Source organism: Salvelinus sp. IW2-2015, linkage group LG19 (genome assembly GCF_002910315.2).
Source record: "Salvelinus sp. IW2-2015 linkage group LG19, ASM291031v2, whole genome shotgun sequence".
Taxonomy (NCBI): Eukaryota; Metazoa; Chordata; class Actinopteri; order Salmoniformes; family Salmonidae; genus Salvelinus; species Salvelinus sp. IW2-2015.
In genome coordinates, this window is record NC_036859.1 from 3,880,778 (window position 1) to 3,908,151 (window position 27,374).

General features: G+C 42.2%; 1 protein-coding gene across 2 annotated transcripts in view; it reads left to right on the forward strand.

Annotated features, from left to right (window-relative positions):
- The first annotated feature begins 22,866 nt into the window (after window positions 1–22,866).
- The window catches only part of LOC111979701 (serine/threonine-protein kinase OSR1), a 37,515-nt gene continuing 33,007 nt past the window's right edge, over window positions 22,867–27,374 (forward strand). For both annotated transcript variants that reach the window (XM_024010345.3, XM_024010346.3), the window contains exon 1: window positions 22,867–23,082. In XM_024010345.3, the coding sequence (XP_023866113.1) occupies window positions 23,013–23,082 (70 nt within the window). In that variant the 5' untranslated portion in view covers window positions 22,867–23,012. The remainder of the gene's footprint in view (window positions 23,083–27,374) is intronic.

Consider the following 27,374-nt stretch of genomic DNA (forward strand, 5'->3'; position numbering starts at 1 on the left):
GGCTGACTTTTGTCCATTTCCAATAAGTTTAAACAGTGATGAACCATCACCAAATGGACAGGCTGAAATCAACGTTGAAAGTGTTGGCAAATGGTCCCACAGTAGTCTCTAGGCCGTGCCAAGTTCAACGGGTGCCCCACTTGACCGTAGCTTACCCRGTCTGACTGTGCAAAAAGTAGGCCCAGAATGAAGCCTGATTAGTAGTTGTTTACACATGCTTTTGACATATTACGGCTTCTGGGTCACACAGAGACACGCCGTTTTCTTTTGCCACGTGTTCARGGTCACCTGTACCTATACAGATATCAACATGAAAATATTRAATGGTCCCCTTCATATCCTAAAGGGGAAATGTGGACTTTACCATTGAATAGGGCTGAAATCCCAAAATGTGGAGGCTTAAATCATCACAGAAAGGGAAACAAATGGCATCACCATAGTCTCTAGGCCGTKCCGAGTGCAACGAGACGCTCCACTCTACAGTAGTTCGCTCAGTCTGACCGCAGCGACTGTGCAAAAAAGTAGGCCCAAAATGAAGCCTGACCTAAATTTGAGGTGCTTTAGGGTSACAGAGGCAGAACCGTTAAGGCTAGAAGCAGAATTCAACCACAGGAATGTTCCTAAGGTCCCCCCGATCTGTGCAAGCCTAACCTTGACCATGTGGAATTAACCCTTAACAGTGAAAACAGGGCTTTTTCTTCTGACAGTTTACATTGAYATCTCTCCCCATAGGAATACATTGCCTGCTGCCCTAACTTCAACCTGATGMCTATGTGGATTATAATTGCCATATTAAACTGTCTTCGAWKACAATCCATCAGGCCACTRTGAGGATTACCTGTGTTGAGTTTAAGCTTCCTGGAGCAACCGGAAGTGGATTAATTACCCTAAAAGTGGTTTTGATTTCACTACCTACAGTTAGTGAAAAACACTGYATTCAACCCTCTGTAAATCAGTCAGTTTGTGATATATTGTCTGTCTTTCTTGGACTTTTTTATGGTTTCAACTGAATCGTTCATATGAAAAATATCCAAGATACTCATCTCACAACCATGAAGATACCATATCCCTCCAAAAAAATACATATATATATATAACATTACATCAAATATGCCTGTGGCCCTTTACARAAATAATAAGGAAACTTGATTGTTGGGTAAAGTAGAGCATAGGACTGGTGCACCACTACCTCTCTTAGCTCACCTCACCCACAAACCTGCAATCAGGCATTTTGCTGCTCTCCAAGATCCTCTCACCCACTGATCTTGTTGCGAGATCATCCTCACAATACAGTATTTGATCTCTTGAATACTTACWTGGGGACTATACCATATAGCCAGACCACCAACAGTCATTATGACTCTGCTTCATTTAGGCTTACCCAATGTGTTGAGTGTACTCCTATTCTAAAAAAAAACATGTTTTACACATTTCCCATGAACAGCACAGGGTTAGGACTTGATGCCACCTGTGAAGTTTGACCAAAAGTATTGTGCTGATGCCTAGGAGTATTTTTTTTAGCAACTACCTAAGGATTTTTCTTATGAATAGAATCAGCATCATGCATCAACTCATGAAACTCGAAATGTACTGTATAGTGATGACCTTCCCCAGAGCCAGATATTGATTGCTCTGAGCCCTCTAAAGGCAAACCTTGTAACGTCATGGCCTGAGGCCTGACATGCTGACCACGCTGCTTGCATTAAGTGCGCAAACATTGCAAAATAAATGTACACATACATGTTATTCAATCATTTTCATCCAAACTGCTCGCGTGCATCAATGAGCGTCTGCGTAGCCAGGTGCTACAATAGAACTTGGTTCTATTTTTGATGTTTGATGTGCTGCAAGTCCCGCTTCTCCCATCTTCTCATTGGTTTTTAGAAGCGTATACCCACGTGGGTGATTGAAAGATGAACTCTGGTCYACACTCCAGACTAGATGGTGGTGGTAATGCACCTTAAAGTTGGTTGCCAACCACCATATTAAGTCCAAAGARGAAGAAGAAGCCTGAAGGAGGAGAGATTACTAGAAACTAATTAGGTTTACCCTTTTACCTGTGGATTCATTGTCGGAGTTGATGACCTTGTGCATTTCAGGTAAAATAACAGCCCAATGTTTATATCCCAGGACAAATTAGCTAGCAACAGCAAGCTAGCTAGCTAAATTGCTGTGAATGTGTCATGTGTTTCTACCTGTCCCCAACTTAATATAGTTGGTTCAGAGTTCGTTTTGATATTTCAAACTGTGTATCCTGATCGCGTCTGGTGTGGATGGACAAAATCAACATGCTTGCGATGGCCCCTGCGGAAGCAGGCGCGTGCCCGGTCTAGTCAGCCTGTGAGGCCCACATTTAGATCCTTAGACCAATAAAAGAGGACATTTTAAAGTCATACACATGTTCAGACTCTGGGTCAAGGTTATATTTAGGATTGCACAATCTTGAGGGAACATACTTGGTGAAAACATACTTGCAAAACCTGCCAGCTTTCCTGCTACTTCTGCATTTGACCATCTAGCTATGGAATGCCATTTGGGTCTTTGCATRTCAAAAAAGATACACTTCAAATAATGCTATTTGATGGTCAAATAAGCTTGTTGACCAATCAGGACCTGAATATAACTGCACATCACTTAATAATTTAACACTTTCATTATTTTTTTATGTAGTTATTACACATTGATTGCACATTGATTACACTATCACTCGTATTTCATATGCCACAGCGATTCAGAGATATGTAYGCTATGATGCTGGTAAAGTTTTGTCTCGAGCACCTGCTGCTGCTGCACTTGAACGTGCAGATACAATTCCCCATAATATAGAACGCCGTTTGGGTGTTTGCAAAGATACGTCAAATAACACTAGTTTACGAGTCAAATAAGCTTGACAAATAAGTTGACCAGTCAGGACCCGAATATGACTGTGTCACATTTTTATTTATTTATTTTACATTTATTTAACTAGGCAAGTCAGTTAAGAACAAATTCTTATTTTCAATGACGGCCTAGGAACAGTGGGTTAACTGCCTTAGCTAGCTAGCTAACTAGCTAGCTAAGTGTCATCATCTAAAATACCCCTAATTTATAAGACAGTTCTTATTTGATTAATGGCGGTCGGACCCACCTACAGTGAGGGAAAAAAGTATTTGATCCCCTGCTGATTTTGTACGTTTGCCCACTGACAAAGAAATGATCAGTCTATAATTTTAATGGTAGGTTTATTTGAACAGTGAGAGACAGAATAACAACAAAAATATCCAGAAAAACGCATGTCAAAAATGTTATAAATTGATTTGCATTTTAATGAGGGAAATAAGTATTTGACCCCCTCTCAATCAGAAAGATTTCTGGCTCCCAGGTGTCTTTCATACAGGTAACGAGCTGAGATTAGGAGCACACTCTTAAAGGGAGTGCTCCTAATCTCAGTTTCTTACTGGTATAAGCAACTGTCCAAGAAGCAATCAATCAATCAGTTCAAACTTCCACCATGGCAAGACCAAGAGCTCTCCAAGGATGTCAGGGACAAATTGTTAGATCTCACAAGGCTGGAATGGCTACAAGACATTGCCAAGCAGCTTGGTGAAAGTACAACATTGGTGGATTATTCGCAAATGGAAGAAACACAAAAGAACTGTCAAACTCCTTGGCCTGGGGTCCATGCAAAGATCTCACCTCGTGGAGTTGCAATGATCATGAGAATGGTGAGGAATCAGCCAGAACTACACAGGAGGATCTTGTCAATGATCTCAAGGCAGCTGGGACCATAGTCACAGAAACAATTGGTAACACACTAGCCGTGAAGGACTGAAACCTGCAGCGCCCGCAAGGTCCCCTGCTCAAGAAAGCACATTTACATGCCCGTCTGAAGTTTGCCAATGAACATCTGAATGATTCAGAGGACAACTGGGTGAACGTGTTGTGGTCAGATGAGACCAAAATGGAGTTCTTGTGCATCACTCACTTGCTGTTTGGAGGAGGAGGAATGCGCTATGACCCAAGAACCATCCCACCGTCAAACATGGAGGTGGAAACATTATGCTTTGGGGTGTTTTTCTGCTAAGGGCACAGGACAACTTCACCGCATCAAAGGACGATGGACGGGGCCATGTACCGTCAATCTTGGTGAAAACCTCCTTCCTCAGCCAGGGTATTGAAAATGGGTCGTGGATGGGTATCCAGCATGACAATGACCCAAAAACACGGCAAGGCAACAAAGGAGTGGCTCAAGAAAAAGCACATTAAAGGTCCTGGAGTGGCCTAGCCGTCTCCAGACTTAATCCAGAAAATCTGTGGAGGGAGCTGAAGGTTCGAGTTGCAAACGCGCTCGCAACTTAATGACTTGAAGAAGATCTGCAAAGAGGAGTGGGAAAAAATCCCTCCTGAGATGTGTGCAAACCTGGTGGCCAACTACAAGAAACATCTGACCTCTGTGATTGCCAACAAGGGTTTTGCCACCAAGTACTAAGTCATGTTTTGCAGAGGGGTCAAATACTTATTTCCCTCATTAAAATGCAAATCAATGTATAACATTTTTGACATGCGTTTTTCTGGATTTTTTTGTTGATATTCTGTCTCTCACTGTTCAAATAAACCTACCATTAAAATTACAGACTGATCATTTCATTGTCAGTGGGCAAACKAACAAAATCAACAGGGGATCAAATACTTTTTTCCCTCACTGTATGTGAAGCTAGCCACAATAAGGATTAGCCACAATAGTGGACTGCGGTTCGCCTTAAAAATAAAAGTATCTAATTGAAAGTAATGCAAATAGTTCCACAATAGAATAGATCATATTAAACTAGGTTGGAAAGTTGTTATATAAATTCAACAAAAGACAATTAGTTAATTTGACAAAAATCTGTTGAAATCACACTGTGCAGGAATTAGACTTTAGAATTGCATTGGGGGCATACTTATTACACTGTACAGTGGTTCCTCTTTTAAAAGTTGCGTCATACTGCGGCACACCTTGCGTGCTGCCGCAGCATTCTGTGGCACGTCATTTAATTTCAGCCGTTTTTTCTGTTACTGCAAGTTATTGCTAGTTTGACCACCAGAGGGCATCTTTGAGAAGCATTTGATAGTATTCCATATTGGCATTACCAGAGAATTTAATTTTTTGTTGTTGTAATAACATAGTATATGGGATTGATTTGAATAAATTTGGCTTAATTAATTTGATGAATATTATGGTGTTTCTATTCAGAGATAAATGAAAAACGAAAAGCGAAACCTTCAGGGGAAATATGGCGATGTACAACATGACGGTTGGGAGTAAGCTACAGGATTGGAGGATTCTAAATTGTTTGCCTTCATTAGACAACTTTGTTCCAATATTTCTGTAAATCAGTGATATTTTTTCCCATAGTAATTCGTTATGGATCCATAACTAAATCAACATCTGCATTTTGAAAGAGTCCCATGTTAACTACAGTATGTATTGTAGACTGCATTAGTAGCCTAATAAACAAATAAACACATTTCGTTAATAAAATAATTTAAAAAAAATACTCTTTCAAAATGCAGATGTTTATTTAGTTGATTTAGCGCCTTTTCAGCGCGTGAGTCAATGACTATTCAAGCCATTGACTCACTGATGAATGAAGATGATGAGCGATCAGCAAAGGCAATCTGTAATCTGCGGGCATCACGGCTCGGTAAGTAATGTTTTATATATATATAATTTTTTTAATTCTCAGAACATTAACCATGTGTGTTCGCTTGTTTTGTACTGTTCTGTAGTTTCAACCCAATGATTCGTCTGACAAACAAAGAGCTTTGYGTCCTGCAGGCCCAGGCATGGATCAAAGCTGGCGAGACATTCAATAACRTCATCTTCACAGACGAATCAACCGTGGCCCTTGAGCAATTTGCTCAAAATTGCTACAGAAAAAAAGAAAGAAGATCAAGAAGATTAATGAAAGCATAAAGATGTTGATGAAGAAATGCTGTTTTGAGTTAGAAATGTAACACTTTAAGAGTACTTAAGCATCGAATTCATGGCAAGTTGAGGGAATTTCACAACAGTAGCCGGGCTATAAAAAGTCTATTGTCCTGCTAATAGGAATCATTTGCATGATGGGCTACATTCTTAATTGTAACCACAATGTCATACATAATTTGTATCTACTTTTCCAATTACTTTTAGAGTTTGGGAATTACAAATGTGAGCTTTCTTTTTAGTTACATTGTTTTAGTTTGAACGTGCAGACYTTTTTCCTTTAAATTATTGTTTTATGTAGGATTCTACATTTTTGAGTTGCAATTGTAAGTTGGCCTAATAAATCCTACTTCTTAGGCTGTTAAGCCTCATAGCCTATCTCAGCCAATTAAGTTATTTKATATAGGTCTAGGCTCCGAAGAAATAGACTCCAGTTAAGTCCTCTTGTTGTTTGTAAAGTCAAATTAAAAAGGCCCTCGCACATCTGAGCTATCTTTTTTGCAGGTGCATGGCAACAGCCGGATAAGATGAGGAAAAAGAAGAAGGAACCCGCACATTGCTCTTGATCGTATCACTGATCTTTAATAAGCCTTACATATCGGYCTCACGGCCTTCGTCAGAGCTTTTGTGAGTTTTTTAAATTACCACCCTTATGTAGATCTAGTCACAGCCACATCCGTTCCACGCATCGAAAGGGGTTGGAGGTGAAGGAAAAACAAATAAGTGCTACCAAATATAACAATATGCATTTCATAAATATTCAAATAAAGTGTGTACATAAAATGTATCAAACATGTCTGTAAAACCACAATGAGGACATGACCTACCAAACAAGTTTTCATGAATCATTGGGTACAGTGTAAAAAAAACATCAGAGTAATCTGAAATAGGGGCATAATTCATGTTCAAATTTACAACATAACATACATAGGCATTTTATAATTAAGACCTTTAGGAAATTCGAACCCTGCTTGCTATAATGAATGAGTTTAATACACCTGGTATTGGATACGGCTGATTAAAAAACTTGCTAAATAGCAATTTTCGTAAATTAAATTAAGCTTATGTCGACGGAAGAATGTTTATAGAGCTGTTCTCTTCCGAATAAACTCTTAAAGACCTGGTAATCTTTTATATCAATAGCAGTCAATTATTAATCGTCACCTTATTCAGTCTCATCTGAACGTCGTAAAATTCTTGGTTATCTTCACGAACAACAAGTTGAATCAGCAATACCATTTTTTAAAAATTATTTATTTACTAAATAATCACAAAGAATTACATATACACAGGATGGATCATACATTGATGACTAATTATGTCATACAAGAAAACGTCCCTAGCGGACAGAACCGATATGACGGCTGGTTACACAAAGAAAGGGGGTTAGTTTTGAATGAAAGCGCTGGAAGACTGAGGAACAAATAATTTGGTCTCTATCGGACCTTATGAAGCTATGCTATCGTATATACAGAATCTTATGCATTCTAAATAACCGCCCATTTGGAAAAGGAAAATGAAAGAAATATTTACTCTGAGCTGCGCTTCGATAGATTGGTCGTAGATGGAAAGCTGGGTTGCCCAGCAGAGATCTCTCTTGTCCTTTGAAGAATATGTMTTGTGGTAGAACGGATACATTGTAGTACCCTGTCTTTCTGAAGATTGTCCGTTCTTTCCTAGCCCACGTTTACAGCTGCTGCTGCTAACTCGGCGTCTAGGATGTATCACTTCTTTAGTGAATAAGAGTTCAAAGTTCATACCAAGTTGCCATACTATAAGCTCATGCTATATTCTGGCTGGTATAGTCGAAATTCATCCTTCCAGCGTGTCGATTGTCACCTCCACATTGAAATTCGCCCTTTTAAACGTATGGACATCAGTCCTCACATCACCGGGACACAATGTTAATTTCGTTAGGTTGTAGTCGTTCAACCATTCGCAACCAGAGCTCACGCTGAGGTTGGCTTAGTTCTGTAGTTGATATTAGCCCTTTTAAACGCATGGACAGCAGTCCTCACGTCAKCGGAAACACAAGGTTGACTTTTCATTAACGGGCTTTTGTAGTGGTGGAGAGAAGGGCGTGATTCATAGTTCAAAACCAATGTCTGTTCACTTGGGTGGGGCCACTGAGTGAGCAGAGTTTACTTCATGAAAACAATGCTCTCATTTAGACGCAAAAAAATTTCACAAATAGTTTCATATTTAAACATTGAAAATGCACAACAATTCCATGTGAATCTGATAACTAGAATGTGTAGACTTTCCAAGATACAGTTTATGTCATCCTATCATCAGTAATAATGTCTCAGACGACAACTGATCTGACATCATATTCTTTAAAGTACCAATGGATATTTTCAACTGGTTGGATTACCGAAATATGGTTCCGTTCCCCACCCTTTTGATGTTACCAGACTCTCTCTATGTTAACAAAGGGCTTTCCAAGAGTCAAATCTGTAGAGTAGAGAGAGGAAAGGGGGAAAGATATTTATGGGGGTCATAAACCTCACCAACAGGGCAACTCATGACACTTATAAGAAATCCACTATGCCCTCCGCCGAACCATCAAACAGGCAAAGCATCAATACAGGTGTTATGTTGGTATAAAGAGATCGGGATAAAAGCGCAGGAATGCTGTAACGGCAGTCTAAGTCGTCCTCCTCATCGGACGAGGAGAGGCGAGAAGGATCGGAGGACCAATGTACAGCGTGGTAAGTTTCCATGATTTAATAACACGAAAACTAGACAAAATACAAAACAACTAACGAACCAACCGTCACAGTCCCGTGTGGCACAAACACTGACACAGGAAACAACCACCCACAAAATCCCAACACAAAACAAGCCACCTATATATGATTCTCAATCAGGGACAACGATAGACAGCTGCCTCTGATTGAGAACCATATTAGGCTGGACACAGAAACAGACAAACTAGACAAACAACATAGAATGCCCACCCAGCTCACGTCCTGACCAACACTAAAACAAGCAAAACACATAAGCACTATGGTCAGGACGTGACAAATGCGTCATAGTTTGTTTTATTTGACCCAAATTACAGCGCGCTGTGTGAAGGCATGGGGACGAAGACCAAACAAACACGTATGCAAAACATAGGGTTGAAACCCAAACAAAAGAGCAAGGAGTACCTCGAATATATATAGACCCGTAATCATCTGCACAATATACGTGGCATGAAAGCCAAAACAACATAGCACAGGTATTCACACAAACCAACGGACATTGGAACAATACTCGACAGGACGATGGTAAACAAAGGGCATACTTATACAATTACTAATCAAAGGGAATAGGGACCAGGTGTGCGTAATGACAGTTCCGTGACCACAGGACTAAGATTGAATCATACTACCCTGGCTCCGACGCTCGTCAGATGTGGCAGGGCTTGCAAACTATTACAGACTACAAAGGGAAGCACAGCCACGAGCTGCTCAGTGACACGAAACCACCAGATGAGCTAAATTACTACTATGCTCGCTTCGAGGCAAGTAACAGTGAAACATGCATGAGAGCACCAGCAGTTCCAGATGACTATGTGATCACGCTCTCCATAGCCGATGTGAGTAAGACCTTTAAACAGGTCAACATTCACAAGGCCGCAGGGCCAGACACATTAGTCTGTAATACCAACTGTAATACCAACATGTTTCAAGCAGACCACGATAGTCCCTGTGCCCAAGAACACTAAGGTAACCTGCCTAAATGACTACCAACCAGTAGCACTCACGTCTGTAGCCATGAAGTGCTTTGAAAGGCTGGTCATGGCTCACATCAACAACATTATCCCAGAAACCCTAGACCCACTCCAATTTGCATACCGCCCAACAGATCCACAGATGATGCAATCTCTATTGCACTCAACACTGCCCTTTCCCACCTGGACAAAAGGAACGCTTATGTGAGAATGCTATTCATTGACTACAACTCAACGTTCAACACCATATTGCCCTCAAATCTCACCACTAAGCTAAGGACCTTGGGACTAAACACCTCCCTCTGCAACTGGATCCTGGACTTCCTGATGTGCCGCCCCCAGGTGGTAAGGGTAGGGAACAAAACATCTGCCACACTGATCCTCAACACGGGGGCCCCTCAGGGGTGCGTGCTCAGTCCCCTCCTGTACTCCGTGTTCACTAATGACTGCATGGCCAGGCACGACTCCAACACCATCATCAAGTTTAACGATGACACAACAGTTGTAGGACTGATCACCGACAACGATGAGACAGCCTATAGGGAAGAGGTCAGACACCTGGTCGTGTGGTGCCAGGACAACAAATTCTCCCTCAACGTGATCAAGACAAAGGAGCTGATAGTGGACAACAGGAAAAGGAGGACTGAGGACTGAGCACGCCCCCATTCTCATCGACCGGGCTGTAGTGGAACTGGCTTCAAGTTCCTTGGTGTCCACATCACCAACAAACTATCATGGTCCAAACACACTAAGACAGTCGTGAAGAGGGCAAGACAAAGCCTGTCCCCCCTCAGGAGACTGAAAATATTTGGCATGGGTCCTCAGATCCTCAAAAGGTTCTACAGCTGAACCATCGAGAGCATCCTGACCTGTTACATCACTGCCTGGTATGGCAACTGCTCAGTCTTTGACCGCAAGGCACTACAGAGGGTAATACCTACAGCCCAGTACATCACTGAGGCCAAGCTTCCTGCCATCCAGGACCTCTATATCAGGCTGTGTCAATACTCCAGCAACCCTAATCATAGACTGTTCTCTCTGATAACGCACAGCAAGCGGTACCGGAGCGCCAAGTCTCGGTCCAATAGGCTTCTTAAAACTTGTTAGGGCTAGGGCCTAATTTCCTGAATTTCCGCCTGACTGATGTGCCCAAAGTAAACTGCCTGTTACTCAGGCCCAGAAGCCAGGATATGCATATAATTGGTAGCATTTGATAGAAAACACTCTGAAGTTTCTACAACTGTTAAAATAATGTCTGAGACTATAACACAATTGATATGGCAGGCAAAAATTCGAAGGACATTTTTTTCAGCTCCCAGGTTGTTATTATGGAAACCTTTTGCTTCTATATATCTCCGTCACCCAATTTGCAATTCCTATGGCTTCCACTACATGTAAACAGTCTTTATTCAAGGTTTCAGGCATCTTTTTTGAAAAACGAACAAGTATTTGGAGTTTTTGTAGTAGGACCACCTGAAGCAAATAAGTCTTTCGGCGCGTGCTAACAAATTTTCCTTTCCTATTGAACATAGTACTTTCCGTGTGAAATATTATAGTTTATTTACATTTTAGACTACCTGAGGATTGAATAGAAATGTCGTTTGACTTGTTTGTACAAAGTTTACCGGTAGCTTTTTCGACTCCTTTGTCTGCATGTTGAATGAGTGGATTACTGAAATAAATGGCGCCAACTAAACAGACTTTTTGGGATATAAAGAAGGATTTTATTGAACAAAACGACCATTCATGTTGTAGCTGGGACCCTTGGGATTGCAAACAGAGGAAGATCATTAAAGGTAAGTGATTTATTTAATCGCTATTTGTGATTTTGTGAAGCCTGTGCTGGTTGAAAAATATGTTGATGTGGGGCACTGTCCTCAGATAATTGCATGGTATGCTTTTGCCGTAAAGCTTTTTTGAAATCTGACATCGCAGTTGGATTAACAAGAAGTTAAGCTTTTAAATTATATGAGACACTTGTATGTTCATGAATGTTTAATATTACAAAAATGTATTTGAATTGCGCGGCCTGCAATTTCACCAGATGTTGTCGGCAGGTGTCCCGCTAGCAGAACACCTAGCCCTAAGAAGTCAGCGTCTACCCCCAAGTCATAAGACTCCTGAACAGCTAATCAAAGGGCTACCCATACCCCGCTTTTACGCTGCTGCTACTCTCTGTTTATAATCTATACATAGTCACCTTACCTCTACGTACATATTACCTCAATTACCTCAACTATCCGTTGCTCCCGCACATTGACTCTGTACCGGTACCCCTTGTATATAGCCTCGCTTGTTATTTTACTGCTGCTCTTTAATTTTTTGTAACTTTAATTTTCTATTTTCTACTTATCTATTTTTCACTTAACACTTATTTTAATTTATTTTCTTAATTAACTTCTTAAATCATTGTCGGTTAGGGCTTGTGACTAAGCATTTCACTGTGAGGTCTACACCTGTTGTATTTGGCGCATGTGACAAATACAATTTGATTTGATTTGATCACTTCCAGAGGAAAAACAATAAAACGTGGATGTTTTGGAGTCTGATAACTCTGAGGACTTTGGGGAAAAAAAGCACTTGGGTACTGAGCAGACTGATACCCAATTTCATTGATCCCAAATCCTTAGGTAAAGCTGTACAGTGCAATATGAATGTCAATACGCACATTAGGCTGACTGGGGAGGTGATTTCCCACTGCCAAAGTCCTGCAATAAGAGCTACGATGCAAATATTTACGTAAACTCTTCACAGTTGTGTTCTGTGGGTGAAACCGAGTAGACTGATACCCCATTTGATTACTCCACATTCCAACACTGTCACGCCCTGATCTGTTTCAACTGTTCTTGTGATTGTCTACACCTCCTCCAGGTGTCGCTTATTTTCCACAGTGTATTTATCCCTGTGTTTCCTGTCTCTCTGTGCCAGTTTGTCTTGTGTTTTCAAGTCAACCAGCGTGTTTTCCTGTTCTCCTGTTTTCTATTCTCTTTTTCTAGTCTTCCCGGTTTTGACTCTTGCCTGTTTACGACCATTCTCTTGCCTACTCCTTTTTGGATTATATATAAACTACAAAGACTCTAACCATCTGCCTCCTGTGTCTGCATCTGGGTCTTGTCTTGTGCCCTCATAAACACTCCAACCTTGCATTATCTAGTCTAAATTGGCCATGATTCCACCAATTGTAACCATTTGCATCCCTTTCAAAGAGGGAGTTTTATTTTGAAAGCGAACCGCAAATTCCACGATTGTGGCTAGTCCTTATTCTGGCTAGCTACTTAACACATAACCCGGTCTGGTCAAGCATCACTAGCCAGATTAAGCTAGCTGGTTGCTTATAATGTTAGCTTTGGGCAACAGAGTTTACATAGCTGGCTGGCTAGTTATTTCCTTGAACTGATGTTCGATTTCAATAGGAGAACAACAAGTAGCTACCTAGCTAATACTTACTCATATGGATTCCTAAATCATTGTAAAGAATATTTAAAATGACTAGTTTTTACTGGTCAGTGTTTTCAGGCTGGTTGCAATGGTGCTAGCTAGGATGGTACCAAGCTAAAGTTTTTAGTAACATCTGCATCAAAGATATTTGCAAAAATGTTTGATCCTGCTCTTTTTTCAAATGTCCACACAGACACTGCAGAGTCGGGAAGCAAGTTCAGGAAGTGAGTGTTTAGGGATCTGATCCCGTTAGCGGGATCAAAATCGACAACATCTAGTGAAGTTGGAGCGCCCCAWATTCAAATTACAAAATTGTAATATTAAACATGAACATACAAGTGTCCTACATAATTTAAAAGCTTAACTTCTTGTTAATCCAACCAGTCAGATTTCAAAAAGGCAAAATATACCATGCGATTATCCGAGGACAGCGCCCCACATAAAAATACTTTTTCAAACTAGCACAGGTGTCACAAAAATCACAAATAATGATTAAATAAATCACTTACCTTTGAAGATCTTCCTCTGTTTGCAATCCCAAGGGTCCCATCTACACAATGAATGGTTGTTTTGTTCAATAAAGTCCTTCTTTATATCCAAAAAAGTCTGTTTAGTTGGCTCCATTGATTTCAGTAATCCACTCATTCAACATGCATACAATCGATTCCAAAACGTTACCGGCAAAGTTCGTCCAAACAAGTAAAAACAATGTTTCTAATTAATCCTCAGGTACTCTAATATCTAAATAAACAATCAAATTTAAGACGGAGAATAGTATGTTCAATAGAGAAGATAAATAACGAAGAGCGCGCACTTCATTCACACACGCAACAAGACTACTTTTCTAATGAGGGACCCCTTGGAAAAACTCCAACTACTTGTTCATTTTTCAAGAAACAAGCCTGATGTCACGCCCTGACATTAGAGTTCCTTATTATTTTCTATGTTTGGTTAGGTCAGGGTGTGACTCGGGTGGGAAAGTCGATGTTTTCTATTTCTTTGTTTTTGGCCGTGTGTGTTTCCCAATCAGAGGCATCTGTCTATCGTTGTCTCTGATTGCGGATCATACATAAATTGTCATTTTCCTTTTGGGTTTTGTGGGATCTTGTTTTCTGTTTAGTGTTTCTGCCTGACAGAACTGTGCGCTTTCGTTTTCACGTTTGTAATTTTGTTTGAGTGTTTTTTGAAATAAAAGAATCATGAACGCTTTCCACGCTGCGCTTTGGTCCACTCTTCCTACCACCAACGAGAGCCATAACACCTGAAACCCTTTCTAAAGACTGTTGACATCTAGTGGAAGCCATAGGAACTGCAATCTGGGTCCTAGTTATTTGTATATCCCATAGGCTAGCATTGAAATGGCCTGTGACCTCAAAATATTTTTTTCCGAATGGATTTCCCTCGGGTTTTTGCCTGCCATATCAGTTGTGTTATACTCACAGACATTATTTTAACAGTTCTAGAAACGTCAGTGCTTTCTATACAATGCTACCAGTATATATGCATATCCTAGCTTCTGGGCCTAAATAACAGGCAGTTTACTTTGGGCACGTCAGTCATCCGAACTTCCGAACACTGTCCCCTAGCCATAAGTGGTTTTAATAAATAAAAGACACAATGAACACGAAACCCAAACAACATACCGACATGAAAACAGAGTCAATAACACTTGAGGAACAAATTAAGGGGAGTGACAGATATAGGGAAGATAATCAAGGAGGTGATGGAGTCCAGGTGAGTGTCAGGAGGCGCTGGTGCGCATGACGATGGTGACTGGTGTGCGGGATAATCAGCAGCATGATGACCAAGAGGCCGGAGAGGGAGTATACGTGACACAGTCACGTATACAAATAATGCCTTATCACCAACGTGGAATTGTAAACACAACATGCAAATTCAGCACACACAACATTCTATAATTAAGCAATAAGGCATGAGAGGGTATGGTATATGGCCAATATACCAAATCAAATCAAATCAAATTGTATYTGTCACATACACATGGTTAGCAGATGTTAATGCTAGTGTAGCGAAATGCTTGTGCTTCTAGTTCCGACCATGCAGTAATATTTAACAAGTAATCTAACAATTTTACAACAACTACCTTTTACACACAAGTGTAAAGGAATGAATACGAATATGTACATAAAGATTAATGAATGAGCGATGGCCGAACGGCATAGGCAAGATGCAGTATATAGTATAGAGTACAGTATATACATATGAGATGAGAAATGTAGGGTATGTAAACATTATATAAAGTGGCATTGTTTAAAGTGGCTAGTGATACATTTATTACATACATTTTTAATTATTAAAGTGGCTAGAGATGAGTCAGTATGTTGGCAGCAGCCACTCAAAGTTAGTGATGGCTGTTTAACAGTCTGATGGCCTTGAGATAGAAGCTRTTTTTCAGTCTCTCGGTCCCTGCTTTGATGCACCTGTACTGACCTCGCCTTCTGGATGATAGCGGGGTGAACAGGCAGTGGCTCGGGTGGTTGTTGTCCTTGATTATCTTTTTGGCCTTCCTGTGACATCCGGTGGTGTAGGTGTCATGGAGGGCAGGTAGTTTGCCACGGTGATGCGGTGTGCAGACCTCACTACCCTCTGGAGAGCCTTACGTTTGTGGGCGGAGCAGTTGCCGTACCAGGCGGTGATACAGCTCAACAGGATGCTCTTGATTGTGCATCTGTAAAAGTTTGTGAGTGTTTTCAGTGAAAGGCGAATTTCTTCAGCCTCCTAAGGTTGAAGAGGCACTGCTGCGACTTCTTCACCACGCTGTCTGTGTGGGTGGACCATTTCAGTTTGTCCATGACTTGTACGAAGAGGAACTTAAAACTTTCCACCTTCTCCACTACTGTCCYGTCGATGTGGATAGGGGGCTGCTCCCTCTGCTGTTTCCTGAAGTCCACGATCATCTTCTTTGTTTTATTGACATTGAGTGTGAGGTTATTTTCCAGACACCACAATCCGAGGGCCCTCACCTCCTCCTTCTAGGCTGTCTCGTCGTTGTTGGTAATCAAGCCTACCACTGTAGTGTCGTCTGCAAACTTGATGATTGAGTTGGAGGCGTGCATGGCCACGCAGTCATGGGTGAACAGGGAGTACAGGAGAGGGCTTAGAATGCACCCTTGTGGGGCCCCAGTGTTGTGGATCAGCGGGGTGGAGATGTTGTTTCCTACCCTCACCACCTGGGGGCGGCCCGTCAGGAAGTCCAGGACCCAGTTGCACAGGGCGGGGTTGAGACCCAGGGTCTCGAGCTTAATGACAAGTTTGGAGGGTTCTATGGTGTTAAATGCTGAGCTGTAGTTGATGAACAGCATTCTTACATAGGTATTCCTCTTGTCCAGATGGGTTAGGGTAGTGTGCAGTGTGATTGCAATTGCGTCATCTGTGGACCTATTGGGGCRGTAAGCAAATTGGAGTGGGTCTAGGGTGTCAGGTAGGGTGGAGGTGATATGGTCCTTGACTAGTCTCTCAAAGCACTTCATGGTGACGGAAGTGAGTGCTACGGGGCGATAGTCATTTAGTTACTCAGTTACCTTAGCTTTCTTGGGTACAAGAACAATGGTGGCCCTCTTGAAGCATGTTGGAACAGCAGATTGGGATAAGGATTGATTGAATATGTCAAATCAAATTTATTTATATAGCCCTTCTTATATCAGCTGATATCTCAAAGTGCTGTACAGAAACCCAGCCTAAAACCCCAAACAGCAAGCAATGCAGGTGTAGAAGCACGGTGGCTAGGAAAAACTCCCTAGAAAGGCCAAAACCTAGGAAGAAACCTAGAGAGGAACCAGGCGATGAGGGGTGGCCAGTCCTCTTCTGGCTGTGCCGGGTGGAGATTATAACAGAACATGGCCAAGATGTTCAAATGTTCATAAATGACCAGCATGGTCAAATAATAATAATCACAGTAGTTGTCGAGGGTGCAACAAGTCAGTATCTCTACCGCTCCTGCTGTCTCTAGAGAGTTGAAAACAGCAGGTCTGGGACAGGTAGCACGTCCGGTGAACAGGTCAGGGTTCCATAGCCGCAGGCAGAACAGTTGAAACTGGAGCAGCAGCACGGCCAGGTGTACTGGGGACAGCAAGGAGTCATCATGCCAGGTAGTCCTGAGGCATGGTCCTAGGGCTCAGGTCCTCCAAGAGAGAGAAAGAAAGAAAGAGAGAAAGAGAGAATTAGAGAGAGCATACTTAAATTCACCCAGGACACCGGATAAGACAGGAGAAGTACTCCAGATATCCTTTCTAGTGCAGGGGTTCCGCTAGCGGAACACCCACAACATTCACAACAACACCCACAAAAATATTTTTTTGAAATATGTAACTTTCACACATTAACAAGTCCAATACAGCAAATGAAAGATAGACATCTTGTTAATCTACCCATGGTGTCCGATTTCAAAAATGATTTACAGCGAAAGCACAACATATGATTATGTTAGGTCAGAGCCAAGTCACAAACGTGTGTTTGCCATTTTTTCAGCCAACGATAGGAGTCACAAAAAGCAGAAATATAGATAAAATTAATCACTAACCTTTGATGATCTTCATCAGATGACACTCATAGGACATCATGTTACACAATACATGTATGTTTTGTTCTATAATGTGCATATTTATATAAAGAAATCTCAGTTTACATTGGCGCGTTACGTGCAGTAATGTTTTGATTCCAAAACATCCGGTGATTTTGCAGAAATACTCATAATAAACATTGATAAAAGATGCAAGTGTTATTCACAGAATTAAAGATAAACTTCTCCTCTATGCAACCGCTGTGTCAGATTTCAAAAAAACTTTACGGAAAAAGAATAATCTGAGAACCCAAAATAGCCAAAGAAATAGCCTCCATTTTGGCGTCAACAGAAGCTACAAAAAACACTATAAATATTCACTTACCTTTGATGATCTGCATTAGAAGGCACTCCCAGGAATCCCAGTTCGACAATAAATGACTGATTTGTTCCATAAAGTTCCATAAAGCCCATCATTTAGCCACTTGTTGTTAGCATGTTCAGCCCAGTAATCCATCTTCATGAAGCACGAGAACTTCCTCCAGACAAAAACTCAAAAAGTTCCGTTAGAGGTCGTAGAAACAAGTCAAATGATGTATGCAATCCATATTTAGGATGTTTTTAACATTAATCATCAATAAGGTTCCAACCGGAGAATTTCATTGTCTGAAGAAAATCATTGGAAGGAGAGCATAYTCTCTCGTGACCGCGCATCATGWGCCCGAGGCTCTCTGCCAGACCACTCAGTAAAAGAGCTCCTATGAGCCCCTCCTTTATAGTAGAATCCTAAAACCAGTATCTAAAGACGGTGACATCTAGTGGAAGCCCTAGGRAGTGCATGCACATSCATAACTAACAGGGATTTCAATTGGCACTGTTTTGAAAATCGAWTTCTCACTTCCTGTTTGGATTTCTTCTCAGGTTTTTGTCTGCCATATGAGTTCTGTTATACTCACAGACATCATTCAAACAGTTTTAGAAACTTCAGAGTGTTTTCTATCCAATACTACTAATAATATGCATATATTAGCATCTGGGACAGAGTAGGAGGCAGTTCAGTTTGGGCACGCAATTCATCCAAAAGTGAAAATGCTGCCCCCTATCCCAAACAGGATATAACAGACTGACCCTAGCCCCCCGACACATAAACTACTGCAGCATAAATACTGAAGGCTGAGACAGGAGGGGTCAGGAGACACTGTGGCCCCATCCGATGATACCCCCAGACAGGGCCAAACAGGCAGGATATAACCCCACCCACTTTGCCAAAGCACAGCCCCCACACCACTAGAGGGATATCTTCAACCTCCAACTTACCATCCTGAGACAAGGCCGAGTATAGCCCACAAAGATCTCCGCCACGGCACAACCCAAGGGGGGGGTGCCAACCCAAACAGGAAGATCACGTCAGCGACTCAACCCACTCAAGTGACGCACCCCTCCTAGGGACAGCATGGAAGAGCACCAGTAAGCCAGTGACTCAGCCCCTGTAATAGGGTTAGAGGCAGAGAATCCCAGTGGAGAGAGTGGAACCGGCCAGGCAGAGACAGCAAGGGTGGTTCGTTGCTCCAGAGCCTTTCCGTTCACCTTCACACTCCTGGGCCAGACTGCACTCAATCATATGACCCAATGAAGAAATGAGTCTTCAATAAAGACTTAAAGGTTGAGACCGAGTCTACGTCTCTCACACGGGTAGGCAGACCATTCCATAAAAATTGAGCTCTATAGGAGAAAGCCCTGCCTCCAGCTGTTTGCTTAGAAATTCTAGGGACAATTAGGAGGCCTGCTTCTTGTGACCGTAGCGTAGGTATAGGTATGTACGGCAGGACCAAATCGGAAAGATAGGTAGGAGCAAGCCCATGTAATGCTTTGTAGGTTAGCAGTAAAACCTTGAAATCAGCCCTTGCCTTAACAGGAAGCCAGTGTAAGGAGGCTAGCACTGGAGTAATATGATAAAAACATTTGGTTCTAGTCAGGGTTCTAGCAGCCGTATTTAGCACTAACTGAAGTTTATTTAGTGCTTTATCCGGGTAGCCGGAAAGTAGAGCATTGCAGTAGTCTAACCTAGAAGTAACAAAAGCATGGATACATTTTTCTGCATCATTTTTCTGCATATGTCCGTGAACATACATGCTCTGAGGACGCGGCTGGGGATGCCATCTGGGCCGGCAGCCTTGCGAGGTTTAACACGTTTAAATGTTTTACTCACATTAGCTGCAGTGAAGGAGAGCCCGCAGGTTTTGGTAGCGGGCCATGTCAGTAGCATTGTATTGTCCTCAAAGCGAGCAAAGAAGATGTTAAGTTTGTCTGGGAGCAAGACATCGTGGTCCGCAACGGGGCTGGTTTTCCTTTTGTAGTCCATGATTGACTGTAGACCCTGCCACATACCTCTCGTGTCTGAGTTGTTGAATTGCACCGTTACTTTGTCTCTATACTGATGCATAGCTTGTTTGATTGCCTTGCGGAGGGAATAGCTACACTGTTTGTATTCGGTCATGTTTCCGGTCACCTTGCCCTGATTAAAAGCAGTGGTTCGCTCTTTCAGTTTTGTGCGAATCCTGCCATCAAACCACGGTTTGTGGTTGGGGAAGGTTTTAATAGACACTGTGGGTACAACATCACCGATGMGCTTGCTAATAAACTCGCTCACCGAATCAGCRTATTCATCAATGTTATTGTCCGACGCTATGCGGAACATATCCCAGTCCACGTGATCGAAGCAATCTTGAAGCGTGGAATCGATTGGTCGGACCAGCATTGAACAGACCTGAGCACGGGTGCTTCCTGTTTTAGTTTCTATCTATAGGCTGGGAGCAACAAAATGGAGTCGTTGTCACGCCCTGACCTGAGTTATCTCTGTTTTCTTTATATTTTGGTTAGGTCAGGGTGTGACTAGGGTGGGTACGTTAGTTTTGTATTGTCTAGGGTTTTTGTATGTCAAGGGTTGTTGTAGGTCTAGGTGATTTATATGTCTAAGGTGGCCTGATATGGTTCCCAATCAGAGGCAGCTGTTTATCGTTGTCTCTGATTGGGGATCATATTTAGGTAGCCATTTTCCCTTTTGTGTTCGTGGGTTCTTGTCTATGTGTAGTTGCCTGTCAGCACTCTTTTGTATAGCTTCATGGTTCGTTTTGTTATTTTGTTAAGTGTTCATTCTTGTAATAAAGAAGAATGTACGCATACCACGCTGCGCCTTGGTCTCTTCCTTTTGACGGCCGTGACAKTCGTGGTCAGATTTGCCGAAAGGAGGGCGGGGAAGGGCTTTGTATGCGTCGCGGAAGTTAGAATAACAATGATCCAGTGTTTTGCCAGCCCAGGTGGCGCATTCGATATGCTGATCAAATTTAGGGAGCCTTGTTTTCAGATTAGCCTGGCTAAAATCCCCAGCTACAATAACTGCAGCCTCAGGATATGTGGGTTCCAGTTTACATAGAATCAAATGAAGTTCTTTCAGGGCCGTCGATGTGTCTGCTTGGGTGTTTCTGTCGGCGCGATGCGTGAAGAAACCAGGTGGCTGTACCRACTCTGATGACGTATCCCGAGTTAGCCATGTTTCCGTGAAACAGAATGTTAAAATCTCTTTTGTCTCTCTGGAAGGCAACACTTGCTTGGATTTTGTCTACCTTGTTGTCAAGAGACTGGACATTGGCGAGTAGTATGCTCAGGAGCAGTGCGCGATGTGCCCGTCTACAGAGCCTGACCAGAAGACCTTCCGTCTGCCCCTTCTGCAGCGCCGTTGTTTTGGGTCGCCGGCTGGGATCTGATCCATTGTCCTGGGTGGTGGTCCAAACAGAGGTTCCGCTTTATGAAAGTCGTATTCCTGGTCGTAATGTTGGTAAGTTGACGTTGCTCTTATTTCCAATAGTTCCTCCTTACACTATGTAATAAAACCTAAGATTTCCTGGGGTAACAATGTAAGAAATTACACATAAAAAAACKAAATACTGCATAGTTTCCTAGGAACGCGAAGCGAGGCGGCCATCTCTGCCAGCTAAGGGCTGTTCTTAGGGACACGTCAAAAACGAAATTATATTATAAACTTGCTGGTTCGAGCCCTGAATGCTGATTGTCTGACAGCCGTGGTATTTTGGCCATATACCACAAACCCCTGAGGTGCCTTATTGCTATTATAAACTGGTTACCARCATAATTAGAGTTGTAAAAATAAATGTTTTGTCATACCCGTGGTATACGGTCTGTAATAAACTGGATGGTTTGCACCCTGAATGCTGATTTGCTGACAGTCGTTGTATTTCAGACAGTATACCACGGGTATGACAAAACACTTATTTTTTCTGCTCTAATTCCGTTCATAAACAGTTTATAATAGCAATAAGGCACCATCACGTTTGTGATGTATGGCCAATATACCACGGCTTAGGGCTGTGTCCAGACACTCCACGTTGTGTCATACTGAAGAACAGCCCTTAGCCGTGGTATATTGGCCATATACCACACCCCCTTGGCCCTTATTGCTTAAATATACCACGGCTGTCAGCCAATCAGCATTCAGGGCTCGAACCACCCAGTTTATAATATAATTTTGCAGTGGTGGAAAAGGTACCCAACTATCAGAGTTGAGTAAAAGTAAAGATGCCTTAATAAAAAATGACTAAAGTAAAAGTCACCCTGTAAAATTCTACTTGAGTAAAAGTTTAAAGTATTTGTTTTAAAATATACTTAAGTATTAAAAGTATAAATAATAAAACAATTCTTATATTAAGCAAACCAGATGGCACAATGTTCTAGTTTTTTAAATTTTATTTACGGAAAGTCACGGGCACACTCCAACATTCAGACATAATTTACAAACGAAGCATGTGTGTTTAGTGAGTCCGTAGTAGGGATGACCAGGGATGTTCGGTTGATAAGTGCGTGCATTTGACCATTTTCCTGTCCTGCTAAGCGTTCGAAGTGTAACGAGTACTTTTGGGTGTCAAGGAAAATGTATGGAGTAAAAAGTACAATATTTTCTTAACTTAAGGAATGTAGTGAAGAAGTAAAAGTAGTCAAAATATAAATAGCAAAGTAGAGTACAGATACCCCAAAAAACGATTTAAGTTGTACTTTAAAGTATTTTTACTTAAGTACTTTACACCGCTGTAATTTTGTTATTTGACGTGTGTCTGTTTTGACACGCAAATASCCAAACAGCGTTCCATATCTAGCCACCTATTGCCACACTCAAGATGGCGTCTTTTTCATTCCACTTTCGACTGCGAGGCGCCTCGCAAGTGTCAAAGTTGTGTTGACAGTAGCTGCAGGAGCTGTCAGGGTGAGGTAGGTAACATCCCAGAACTGAATGGAGTAGTTATCTCGTTATAATTCTTGAAAACCAACCCACCACATTCATTATAACACTGTAAACAGTATAAACCTMCAACGAAGCCATGACAGAGGACCCGAGTGCTCAAACGTGGTCCATCAACAAGGACGATTATGTGCTCAACGAGGTGATTGGTGAGTATGCCGCTAGACACCTAGCTAGCATGCTAACGTCATAGCTAAGCTGGCTTTCTTGCAAGACAGCTAGCTAGYTCGCTAACTTATAGCTGGTCAGCTAAACCTACAGSTAACCAACCTTACTTTTGATAGYTAGCAAATATATTGAAGTAACGTTAGACATAGGCCAAACATCTGTTTCTCAGTTGTGCGTTTCTTGAATTACTAGCTAGCTAGGCAGCTAATTAGCGTAGGTAGCTTCCCGAAGCTACTGGAGCTAGCGAACTAGGTAAATCAGGACAAGTGAAGTGCTAGCTAGGAACAGGATGGGTGTGGGTGGTTCCCTTCGCTGAAAGAAGGCATGATGGGGCTTAATGAGTCACTCATACCTTGTGTTAGTAAGGAGTTGGTAGCTCCWATATTAGTCAAATCTAATTTTATTGGTCACATACACACGGTTAGCAGATGTTAATGCGAGAGTAGCGAAATGCTTGTGCTTCTAGTTCGACCGTGCAGCAATATCTAACAAGTAGTCTAACAATTYCACWACTACTACCTTATACACACAAGTGTAAAGGAATGAATAAGAATATGTACATATAAATATATGGATGAGCGATGGCCGTGCGGCATAGGCAAGATGCAGTAGATGGTATAGAGTCATTGTTTTACAAGTCTCAAGTCTTAGCACTCAAGTCTCAAGTCCTAAACTTTGAGTTTCAAGTCCTAAACAAGTCATAATGTGCTCTTCACCAAATGTAATACCATTTCATAGTTTTTAACAAGAGTAATAGTTAGTATATTACATTCACGCAAATCATGAATGCTTTAAAAAATATCTATATATTTATTACTTTCCAAATAAATGTTATATTTCCTTGGAAATACATGGGTAGCCATGAGAAAGACCCCCCTCTCTCTCGGTGACAGCGGGAGAGGCGTGGTAGGCTGGATCGGGTCGTGTGGGGTGGTTGCTCTCCTGTAGATKAATTAAGTAGCAGAGTATCTGCTGGCCATCCAACATKGCAATTCACATAGAAATACATCACCTACAACAGCCTTTGCTGTGTAGAATAGAGAATCGAGTACAGATCTATATATTGCATTTCTATCTGGAAAACTGTCTGAATGCGGTGCCTCAGATGAAATAAGCCGCCGTTCTTCATTCATTATCAATGGAGAAAGCTCAAAACTGCGGAGGCCAGCAGAGAGAGGGATGGTGGGATTTGTGTGAAGCATAAACACAGAGGTTCAAGCACTCGCCCTAATCAGCAGGTTAGGAAGAGTACACAACCATTCTAGGAGGCATTCTGGCCACATGGTTCATTTGATCTTTTCCAGCTCCAAACAGCGCAGTGGAGAGTCAATCTGCAAGTCTAATCTAGGCAAGCAGTGAGGAGGGCACATAACAATACAGGCTCCAGACATCACAAGCCAGCAAAAAGAAATCCATGAACCCATGAAACAAACAAGTTACACACACTCATAAACACAAAACCTCGTCTGATGGATAGCTGTCGGCAATATTAGCCACGACTTACTGTTCTTTGTGCAGCTTCAAATGTCGAACGAAGTTGGAAGTTGTTGCGCCTCCGTCTGTAATTTTCTTCCCGCATGTTTTGCAAGTTGCAATCCGTTTTTTGTTGATGCAACGTCGTCTTTATATCGGAAAATAATAATTTTGGGTATCCTCTTTCCAAGTGCTCCATCTGAATTCACCCGCCGACGTTCCTTTGCACTGCCACGTACAATTTGATTGGCTGCTGTCCGATTCAAACTGTAATCCGTTAAATGAAGAGTTGATGCGCTGCACACTTTTTAAATAACATCATTTTTATATATTTGGGCTTGGAGAGGGTATCATGTCAGGTCGAGTCATAAGGCTCAAGTCCAAGTCAAGTCACGAGTCATTGGTGTTAAAGTCGAGTTGCAAGTCATCATATTTGTGACTCGAGTCTGACTCGAGTCCAAGTCATGTGACTCGAGTCCACACCTCTGGTATAGAGTACAGTATATACATATGAGATGAGTAATGTAGGGTATGTAAACATTATATAAAGTGGCATTGTTTAAGTGACTAGTGATACATTTACTACATCCAATTTTTTATTATTAAAGTGGCYAGAGATTTGAGTCAGTATGTTGGCAGCAGCACTCAATGTCAGTGATGGCTGTTTAACAGTCTGATGGCCTTGAGATAGAAGCTGTTTGTTAGTCTCGGTSCCAGCTTTGATGCACCTGCATTGACCTCTCCTTCTGGATGATAGCGGGGTGAACAGGCAGTGGCTCGGGTGGTTGTTGTCCTTGATTATCTTTTTGACCTTCCTGTGACATCGGGTGGTGTAGGTGTCCTGGAGGGCAGGCAGTTTGCCCCCGGTGATGCGTTGTGCAGACCTCACTACCCTGTGGAGAGTCTTATGGTTGTGGGCGGAGCAGTTGCCGTACCAGGCGGTGATACAGCCCGACAGGATGCTCTCGATTGTGCATCTGTAAAAGTTTGTGATTGTTTTCAGTGACAAGCCACATTTCTTCAGCCTCCTGAGGTTGAAGAGGCGCTGCTGTGCCTTCTTCACCACGCTGTCTGTGTGGGTGGACTATTTCAGTCTGTCCATGACTTGTACGAAGAGGAAATTAAAACTTTTCACCTTCTCCACTACCGTCCCGTCGATGTGGATAGGGGGGTGCTCCCTCTGCTGTTTCCTGAATTCCACGATCATCTCCTTTTGTTTTGTTGACATTGAGTGTGAGGGTATTTTCCTGACACCATACTCCGAGGGCCCTCACCTCCTCCCTGTAGGCCGNGCAATTCACATAGAAATACATCACCTACAACAGCCTTTGCTGTGTAGAATAGAGAATCGAGTACAGATCTATATATTGCATTTCTATCTGGAAAACTGTCTGAATGCGGTGCCTCAGATGAAATAAGCCGCCGTTCTTCATTCATTATCAATGGAGAAAGCTCAAAACTGCGGAGGCCAGCAGAGAGAGGGATGGTGGGATTTGTGTGAAGCATAAACACAGAGGTTCAAGCACTCGCCCTAATCAGCAGGTTAGGAAGAGTACACAACCATTCTAGGAGGCATTCTGGCCACATGGTTCATTTGATCTTTTCCAGCTCCAAACAGCGCAGTGGAGAGTCAATCTGCAAGTCTAATCTAGGCAAGCAGTGAGGAGGGCACATAACAATACAGGCTCCAGACATCACAAGCCAGCAAAAAGAAATCCATGAACCCATGAAACAAACAAGTTACACACACTCATAAACACAAAACCTCGTCTGATGGATAGCTGTCGGCAATATTAGCCACGACTTACTGTTCTTTGTGCAGCTTCAAATGTCGAACGAAGTTGGAAGTTGTTGCGCCTCCGTCTGTAATTTTCTTCCCGCATGTTTTGCAAGTTGCAATCCGTTTTTTGTTGATGCAACGTCGTCTTTATATCGGAAAATAATAATTTTGGGTATCCTCTTTCCAAGTGCTCCATCTGAATTCACCCGCCGACGTTCCTTTGCACTGCCACGTACAATTTGATTGGCTGCTGTCCGATTCAAACTGTAATCCGTTAAATGAAGAGTTGATGCGCTGCACACTTTTTAAATAACATCATTTTTATATATTTGGGCTTGGAGAGGGTATCATGTCAGGTCGAGTCATAAGGCTCAAGTCCAAGTCAAGTCACGAGTCATTGGTGTTAAAGTCGAGTTGCAAGTCATCATATTTGTGACTCGAGTCTGACTCGAGTCCAAGTCATGTGACTCGAGTCCACACCTCTGGTATAGAGTACAGTATATACATATGAGATGAGTAATGTAGGGTATGTAAACATTATATAAAGTGGCATTGTTTAAGTGACTAGTGATACATTTACTACATCCAATTTTTTATTATTAAAGTGGCYAGAGATTTGAGTCAGTATGTTGGCAGCAGCACTCAATGTCAGTGATGGCTGTTTAACAGTCTGATGGCCTTGAGATAGAAGCTGTTTGTTAGTCTCGGTSCCAGCTTTGATGCACCTGCATTGACCTCTCCTTCTGGATGATAGCGGGGTGAACAGGCAGTGGCTCGGGTGGTTGTTGTCCTTGATTATCTTTTTGACCTTCCTGTGACATCGGGTGGTGTAGGTGTCCTGGAGGGCAGGCAGTTTGCCCCCGGTGATGCGTTGTGCAGACCTCACTACCCTGTGGAGAGTCTTATGGTTGTGGGCGGAGCAGTTGCCGTACCAGGCGGTGATACAGCCCGACAGGATGCTCTCGATTGTGCATCTGTAAAAGTTTGTGATTGTTTTCAGTGACAAGCCACATTTCTTCA